The sequence below is a fragment of the Benincasa hispida genome, chromosome 4 (assembly GCF_009727055.1).
Source record: "Benincasa hispida cultivar B227 chromosome 4, ASM972705v1, whole genome shotgun sequence".
Classification (NCBI taxonomy): domain Eukaryota; kingdom Viridiplantae; phylum Streptophyta; class Magnoliopsida; order Cucurbitales; family Cucurbitaceae; genus Benincasa; species Benincasa hispida.
Genome location: NC_052352.1, coordinates 38,419,155 through 38,429,330, shown reverse-complemented (window position 1 = coordinate 38,429,330; position 10,176 = coordinate 38,419,155). Strand labels below are relative to the sequence as shown.

Sequence of the window (10,176 nt, the reverse complement as noted above, 5' to 3'; positions counted from 1 at the left end):
ATATATCAATCAATAATATTACGAATTATATTTATCCACTTTGAATTTTGTTAAAAAAACATGTATAACTATTACTTTATAATTGATTACATTATCCCTAATGAATTGAGTTATAATATGAATGGAAAATTTGATCACATACTCCAAAAACACTATTAAAAAAACACACTTTAGAATTCAAATTGTCCAACACATAGGCTTATACATAAGACATGTACTCTTTTTTCGTTACATCCTTTTTAGGAAAAAAAAAACCCTAATCAGGACATTATAATTTATATCCATCTCTAGAAATGATTATTATTATTGCAAAAAGAAATACTGAGTCGAAATTATGATGATGATTATTATTAGGCAACGTGCCCTAAAGGAGGAGGAAACCAGCAGCTGAACCGCGTTTGAGTAAACTGATAGCCTCCGGAAGCTGCCACGTGTAATTTTCTTTTTTGAACGTCCACTCTCAAGTTTGAACACGTAAAAAAAAGGGAAAAAGGGCAAAAGAAAATATTGGTCCACTCACCCAAGTCCTTCCCATATATATATGAATCTGCCCCCACTCCAATCCAGGTCAAACAACTACACATCCATTATTCCACTCTCACAATGAACAATAACGATCCCAACCTCTCCCAAACATCCGACGCCGGTGACACCAAGTACAGAGGAGTACGGCGGCGCAAATGGGGTAAATGGGTTGCCGAAATCCGTCTCCCCAATAGCCGAGACCGTATTTGGCTCGGTTCTTACGACTCACCCGAGAAGGCGGCTCGAGCGTTTGACGCTGCTCTTTTCTGCCTCCGTGGACCTCACGCCAAGTTTAACTTCCCTGACCAACCACTGCCCGACATTGTCAACGCTCATTCCCTTACTGCCCATCAGATTCAAGAGTTGGCTGCTAAGTTTGCTAATGAATATCATCAAAACGACGTCGTACCTCCTGATCCACCTACTGAGGAGGACAAATGTAGAAATTCACCTTCCTCTTCCAATACTAATATGGATTGGTCTTTCCTTGATGCCATTCATAACGAAGACCCAGCTCCTGATTCTTCTTCCTCTTCCAATTTCTTTCCTTTTTACAATGACCATTTTGATAATATCTTAACCAATGATTTTTATCAATCCACCAACAGCAACGACTTTTACGACGCCGTTTCGGGTGATGATGACACTTTCTCCAATCAACCCTTTCTTTGGAATTTTTAAATCCATTTTAAAAAAAAAATCATCATCATCATCATTATATTATCAATTAATTATTTAGCAAAAGGGATACCTATTTATATTTTTTTGGGGGGAGCTAAGAAAATCAAATTAAAACCACCCTTATTAATCTATTCTCCGCAAGTTCTACGTAAAAGAACCTTTATTTTTGAAGTTTAGGGTTCTTTTATTTCCGGGGAAAGGAAGAGAAATAAAGATTCTTTTTTTTTTTCCTCATCTTTTTTGAGTCAAGAATTTGAGTATGTTTTTTATGGCTTTGATACTGTGTATTGTTGCAATAAGTATATGTTATAATATATATATATATATTTAGACAGAAGATATATAGTGTGTGTTATATTCTTCTGTCTCTTTTAGCAAGTTGGTACGTCTCTCTTATCTTCAGTTTGTGGTTGGTATTTTTAAAACGTGGGGATTTTCATGTTCACAAAAGGTGAAGTTTGTGGGTGATAATAATGAAAAAAGAGGGGGAGAAGGGGACAGATGTTCCCCAAAAATAGTGACATAGTTGAAAACCAAAGCACCATCTCCATCTGAGAGAGAAATATCCTTCCAAAACCTGGAAAACCCCCCATTTTGTTGTCCATTGACATTAAAATTGCTGCATTTCCGGTGTAGAAAGTGAGATACAACGACGAGTATAACTTTAATGTATTTTTACAACGATATGATATGGTTCATTTTTAATCCGATTGAATAGATGTATAACGAAAACACTTTTCTATATTTATTATTATTATTATTACAAAATGATAATAATACCTAGTGGAATGAAACTTTATCCAATAATTGTTAGACAACCATATTCTACAAGAAGTTGGAACTACACATTGGTCAAACAAAATATATATATCATTTTGATACTTTAAAACTTTGGGATTTATTCCACTTGAACCCCAAAATTTCTTAGTGGATGTGTTAATTAAAATCTTAAACTTACCTAAATGAATCCATTTTACTTCTTCGCTAGATTTTTTTTTAAAAAAAAATCTTTAATACACGTATCATTTTTACATGCGTATAAGACTCTTTAAATGTATGAATGAATTTACGTGCAAACTACAAACACTAGAAAGAGCTTAAAATCAAATGGATAGTAACATCTTTTTAATCAACATGAGTATGATTGTTCATATTCTCGCCTTTTCCATTTTTCAACTTATTTAGGAAGAATTATTCTACTTTTCTATTCTTTTGACTTATTATGGAAGAATTGCCGTAGTATGGTATTTAGTGATGAAGTAATTTTTGCTAAATCTATTTCATCCAAAAAAAAAAACAATAGTCACTAAAAGTTTTTGTGCCATTGTGTTAATAAACGTTGCAATGGCAACGAAACTCTAAGAAAAATATCGCGACTAAATCTCATTTTGTCACAAAGGCTTGCAACCAAAGCTCACTTCATCGCAATGCAGGCTTGTAGCTAAAGTCCATTTCATCACAAATTTTCAAATCGAGCGCCTAAATGTCCTACCCAATTAATTGGGCGTCAAAATTAGTTTTCATCACTTATTGCTATGACTTATATGTAGCAAGCTTAATACAATGATGTGATTGTTCATCACATGTCGACTGCAACAATTTCATTCATCCGCACAACGACTTATTATTTGTTTGTTGTATAGGTAGAGATGAAATGTGTATTTTCTCGCAAAAAATATGATGATATTGATAATCTCTGTATTCGTCACTAAAAGTCATATTTCTTATAGTGATAGATACACACGTATATATACACACATATACACGTATATATACACACATATACATGTATATATACACACATACATGTATACGCATGCAGGCACACACATACACATGTATACATGTATATACAAACATGCACACGTATATACATGTATATATACACACATACATGTAAACACATGCATGCACACCCACATACATATGTATACATGTATATATAAATACACACTCATATATATGTGTATATACACATATATGTACATATATGCACATGCATGCGCCCTTACATACATGGAGTCACACACACTTGCTACTAAAACGCTGTGTTTGATACTGTTGAAACAAATTGCACACATACTATTAAAGCTTTGGCAATTAAGTGCATAGATGTGAATTTAAGGGGCCGTTTGGTTCAAGGTTTTATAGATGTTTGAGAATAAAGTATATGAGAATAGGATGTATGAAAAAATAAGATGTGTGATACTGTGTTTGGTTATGTATGAGAATGCGAAAGGAATGTGGGAATGTATTATATTTTATGCAATTAAAAAGTATAAAATTAATTTTTGTTTATTATTTTATTTTTATTACATTAAATTATTAAATTAATTTTAAACCATTAAAATTTAATTAAATTTACCCACTCACCCTCTAGTTTAATATATTTATTATCAATTAAATTTTTTATATAGCACATTTATATTATCATTTTTTATTAAAAAACTATTGATAATTAATTTAAATATCTATTTTATTTCTTTCTTTTTATGTAGTTTTGTTAATTGAAGAGTTAACTAACTAATTGTTTAATGTCAATTATAAGCCTTATGTATATACAAAAGAAGTTGATATGAATTAATTGATTTTAAATAATCAAATAATTTTTTAATTTAAAAAAATAACTATAATTATAGATTAAAGCTAGATTGTTTAATTGAAAAAAAATTAACTTATTTTGTTATTAGTTAGTTAATTCATATTTTTTTAAGGCTAATCAATAATTTTAATAAATAATTTATGATATCAACATATATTACCAATAAAAAGAGATTTAATGAAATATATTTATGGTTAATCATATTTTTAAAAAAAGATTATGATTTTTCATATTAATTCATAATAACATAATAAATTATTATATTAACATTATTATTAATAAAATTAATTATATATGTCAATTATAGATTTAATTTAAAAATATTTATAGAAATTAAATAAATTAAACAATATAAAGAAAGAAATAAAACAAATAAAATAAAAAAGTAAAAGAGAGATTGGGCGGTTATGAAAAAACTTCATGGGTGAGAATATAAAATACCTTGGAATAAGATATTTTCATTCCCAACGTTAAAAACTTGTAATAAGCATGCTGATAAAATATTATTTCCCATTCTCACCTCTTATTCCTATGAACCAAATGGTCTCTAAGGAATATTCGAATTTTAAAGAAACTCGTGTACATAGTATACAAATTTCCGACTTCCAAGTTGGTAATGAAACTCAGGTACACGAATTCCCTTAAAAAAAAGAGAAAAAAAGAACTTTCATTCTTAAGTTAATACACTTTTTTAGGTTAACATTAGTACTAAGAAACCTTTAGCGTTTTGGAGATTTGAATATAAGTTTTAAAGTTTTATTTTCTGTATTTAGAATTTAAATTTTAGAAGTTCCCCCTATACTTGAGGTTTGAATTTTATTGTACATCACACAATTTTTGCAAAGCTAAGAAAGAAATTAGGAGAGACGAAGATTTAGGGCTGAATCAAATTTGAAAGATTTCTTTTGAATGAAAATCTAGGAGGGAATCTTAGACTCTTAGTAAAAGGAGTTGACTGTTATTTTCATGGACCAAATTTTGGTGAGTGTGTTATGAATTTGTGATGAATTAAATTTAAAAGTTATGGTTTTGTTTTTCAAAGTGATACAAAATTTTATATTATGAGGTTAGGACCACAAACCCATGTAGTATATGCACCCGTTAGATGTACATCCTGTAAATTTTATACACGGTACCTGTTCATACGCGGTTCTCAATTTAGTTTTAATCATGTATCATGTGCACAATTCATTTATAAATTCATGGTTATCTCCACGATTTACCTACCTTATTTTTAGAATAGTTTTCAGTTCGTCATATTTTTTTCATTATTTATTTAAATAACATTATTTGTTTTTAAAAATAACTATTGGGCACCTAGGTTTCAATTTTTTAAACTTGTACTTTCTTGTTTAAACCAATGCCCATTTCGATATAGGGCATTAACTTTTAGTTAATTAAATTAAAATTATTATGTTGTAAAACATTAAAATTAATTTTAATATTTATGAAAAATTAGTGAAAACTAATTATAATTAATGAGTAGACATTAACTATTAGAAGCAAAAATCATGAAAAGTCAAACTTAAAAAGTGTAGATCTTGAAGTTTAAAGATCGAATGAAAATCAAACTCAAAACTTAAAGTTAAAAGATTAAAAATGTAACATTGTCCACGAATAAAAGCATAACCTATCGAGAACTAGGGATAAAATGGAACTATAATACCCCACAAAACCTTTCTCTTTTTTTGGGGCGGGGGCTTTGGTGGGTAGAGTTTCTTATTCTAACACATTTCAAAGGGTACATTATTACAGTCTTAGTATATGACTTATTCTAACAAAATGGGGGCTAGCTTCTGAAAGTTGACTAAAGACCAATGAGGTGTTTGGGGAAGTAAGTCGTTAAAAACGTGGGGAATAGTATAATATATACAATTACATCATATGATATATGAATATAAAATAATCCAATTGGTTGTAATTATAAAAGAAATTGGATATGAATAATCATAATGAAGATGGAGAATGAATTGAAATTGGAAATGAGGTCCAGGTTGGGCGGATAGGCAATTAATACAACATCGCCTTCTATAGAATTAAACGCCTGATACTGCCTAGCGCCGCCGTACTGCTATGCGCTGGCCAAGCCAATGAATAGCACCGCCCACGTTGTCCCGCTTTTACAAACCCTAGCAACCTTTTTTTTCCTTCTAAAAGTTTAAAACAATTTGTTTTCAATAAAGCTTAATTAGTCCTCTTTTATTAATCATTTTATTTTTTTATTTTTATTTTTAAAAGTTTAAGTCTATAGACACAACACTATCATCTCTATTTTTTTTTTAATCTTTCATCAAAGGTTTAAAAAATTAGATTATTGTACCTAACAAATATGCAAGTTATGGTAAAAAATATGGATGAAATAAGCTTAATTTTTTTTAAAAAAAACTAAAAACTTAATGACTACCAAACGAGACCTTAGATATTCGTGTTAGTTTAATAAGCTGATTGTGTCTTGGTTTTAAGTTTTTTTTTAAAACAATGATTAGCAATTAATTCCATGCTCCTTCTTTTTTACCTATAAAAATAAAATAATAATAACAACAACAAAATTACTTTTTTAAAAAATTATATGTCAATTTTTCATTCAGTTCTCTGTACTACATACGTACATTCTTAAATTTTAAAAAATATGTGCATTTAGCCCCACATGTTTTAAATTGCTCATTTTAGTCTTTAAGATTTTTTTAATAAATTTAAAAAAGGTCTCTCTTCCATTAAATTCAAATTAAAAAAATGATGATGGATGACATCGTAAAATGATTTGGAACACATCAAAGTTATGAAACAAATTGAAAATGAAAGTATAGGGACTAAGGTTGGCATTGTGTTAGGTGTGTCAAAAACCATTTGAAAAAATTCTTAACAGTTTTTTTGCGTTTGGTAAAACAAATTTATTAAAATTCATTTTTAAGAACACATTAATTTTATGTTGGTTTTAAAAATAATATCATTTTAAAAACACATTAATTTTATGTTGGCTTTAAAAATAATATCGTTCTAGCTTTTAGATATTTATAAAATCAGGTAGAATTTTTAGTTAAGATTTATTTTTCAATTTTATACTTTAAAAAGAAGATTTATTTTATATATTTATCTATTTCTCACCTAATCAAATTTAATTTCAATTTTTCATTAGTTAAATGCATATATTTTTTTTAAAATCCCATATTAATTTTTTAAAAATAAAACTATTTTCCTTAATATTTAAAAATTAACCTACAACAAATAAAATTTATCATATTACACAATTATTTAAAATTTTAAATTATAAAAAAAAATTTAAAAAAAAGTTGATTATAAGTCTATTTTAGTTATTATATCTAAAATAAGATTTTTTTATATTTATTTACCAAACACTGTAACATACTTTTCGAAATTTACCAAACACTATTTTACTTATTTTAACCGTTGATTTTTCTAAAAGCATAGTTGTCAGCAATTATTTTAAAAGCTACTACAATTCAAAACCAAAATTTATGGATTAAATTATTATTTTCAGAGCAAGAGGTGTTCTTTTTAACAATTTGATTAAAATTATATTAGACAAATTTTAAAAAATCGACAAGAGGAATAACAGATTTTAACGTTTAATTTGAAAAATAGCAAAAACATTTTCAAATTGAATTAAACATTAACTACTAAACGTCATAAATACTCTCAAAATCAACCAACTACATATTATTGAATCACATTATGTACGATCTTGAATGAGCTTCAACACATGGCAAAATAAGTTAAAAATTAAAGAGAAAAACAACCTACCCATCGCAAGCAGTTGTACCTCCCCTTTCCAAAGTTTGTATTCTTGAAACAATAAATCTTCCATTCTCTAGCTACCCATTGAAGCCATTTGAGTGTGAAGGATAAAGAGATGTGTTGAGGAGAGGAGGAGAAGGATGAAGGAGATGAGACTACCCATATTCAGTGTCCATCATCAACTCAACTTTGTGTGGAGCTATTCTTCATTGGATAGTACGTGGATCTTCCAAGTTTTCTACTTCTTCATCTTCCATCAATAACAATATCCCAAATCAAATCACCTTCTTTCGCCTTGTATTCTTTGTGTGAATCTATTCTAAAGTGACACCCCTTCCCTAATTTTAAGGATATAAGATTAAGACTCATTCATAATTACCGTCTTACTATGGAAATTGAAATTTTAATTAAATGCACTAAATGAGGAACGAAATAGACTTTAAAAACACATAAAAGAAAAAAGTGAGAGAGAAGATGAATAAGCAAGGGAAGGATTTATCTTACCTATGTTATATATTCTAAACTTTAAATATTTTTTTCTTAAAAAAAAAAAAAAAAACTGAATAATTAGTGTCTCCTATAATATTCTTTGGATGAATTGGGTAGTGACAATGTATGGTAAAAGAGAAGAAAATAAGAAAACGAGAATCAGTGAATGGTAATCCAAGATTACACCGTATTTATTGAATCCTTGATTTAAGGTTGTCAACATAAAAGGATTATAATACAAATACATGTTATACACAACCTAGTTGGGATGTGGAATATACAAGCGTGAAGTGAAGAGTAATTACACGGTAACTAAAACAATAAATAAAATGCCTATCTAAATTATAATAAAGATTATAACTATAAGATACCTCGAGAGGAAACACAACTTATTCTTGATTAGAAAAAACAAAACTTCAAATAAGCAAGATAAATATAAAAAGTAAAATAATAATAATAATAATAAAAGCTATTTGAAAGAAAAGATTGGAAGATAATGAGATTTTAAAAATCCGATTTATATTTTAAGATTAAAAAAATTAGAGTCCAAAAGTCTCCATAGGGCGGCTCGAGATCATATGAGGCCTTAGGCAAAACTTTGATAGAAGGGCCTTCATATATAAAATATTCTTTAAATTTTATTTTTTCTTATTTTTTGAGATGCAAAATTATATATTAAATTTTGATAATCTAACTTTATTAATATTTACCTTTTCAATGGGCAATATGGTCAATCTATTTAATCTTTCTTGCAACATAGTCGATCTTAAATAAGATTTAGTTAATTTTAATTTTGAAAAGCTTCTTTAAGCAACCGTGTTACTAGTATTGTTAATAATATTATATGAGCAATATATGCATTTGGAAAAACATTTGTCTTTTCTGTATAATTTAATATTTTATTAGGACAATCAACTTCATTTTGCAAAACTTCTCTTAATATTTTTAATTCAAAAAATAAATCTAAACCATTAATGTCAGAAAAATGTATCATGGTTTAATGTATTTTCAAGATTAATACATTATCTTTTCAAATTATCATTATCTAATGACTTTAAACATTTCATATCAAATAAGAAGTTAGAGATATTTTCGTATACTTGAAATTGTTCAAATCTATTTTTAAGTGAAATTGCTTGATATATAATATAATAAAAGTAATCAATTATAAAAGAATCTTCAGGTGATCGTGTTTCTTCAATGTCAACATTCTCATCAAATTATTTTTTTCTTTGAATCATTCTTTTTTCACGAAATATTGGTCATATTTCCATATCATTTGCAATTTCTTTAACTGAAATCATAGCATCTATGAAACCATTTTCTCTATATTTTTTTGAAAATGAAACTAAGTCTTTCAAGTTATCTAAAGCAACATCAATATGCATATCTTTATGTTGTAGGACTCACTAAATTTACAGGAAATAAGATATCAGTATATAATCACGCCTTACATAAGAATTCAAAATTTTCAAATTCATAAGTAGCTAAACAATTAACTTCACTTTTCACTTTAGGATGTTCACTATAGTTTCTCTTAGTTTTAGTAAAACATCCCTTAGTTGAGTTGCTTGAAATCTTATTGATTTAACACTTTCAATTTGATTTTTCCATCGTGTTTGTGACAATGGTTTGATAGTCAAATTGGTTGTGTGATCTAGTAAAAGTTTCCACCATTTTGTAAAATAGTCAATTTTCTATCATGTTTGTCGCCATTAGATAATTTTTTAGTATAATGAATATTAGAAAAATGTCTAGAATTCTCATCTTTTGGAAAAGTTAAATAACTTTCTTAAATGGAACCTTTTTCTACCAATAAGTCAATTAATTTAGAATCAATATTTTTCCATCTTCGTGGATCATATATATTATATTCAACATGCATCATACATGTCTCATTATCATTACTAATATCATCATTGTTTTCTCTTTTTTCACTTTCCTTCCCGCTCTCTAGTTTTTCTTTTTCATTCACGTTTATTTGATTACATGCTTCATTTTCAACCATACAATTACATACAATTTTTGTTTCATATTTTGATTTGTCTATACTTATCATTTCTTCTATTATTTCATTAGTTTTATTACTTTTACTTCCAATAACATATTTATCGAGAGCACAT

The 10,176-nt window shown here is 27.8% G+C and overlaps 1 protein-coding gene across 1 annotated transcript; it reads left to right on the top strand.

Moving 5' to 3' along the window:
- The first annotated feature begins 584 nt into the window (after positions 1–584).
- Positions 585–1,466, top strand: LOC120076686 (ethylene-responsive transcription factor ERF017-like). Its single transcript, XM_039030583.1, has one exon. The coding sequence runs from the start codon at positions 604–606 to the stop codon at positions 1,204–1,206; it is 603 nt and encodes a 200-aa protein (XP_038886511.1). The 5' UTR covers positions 585–603; the 3' UTR covers positions 1,207–1,466.
- The last annotated feature ends 8,710 nt before the right edge of the window (positions 1,467–10,176 follow it).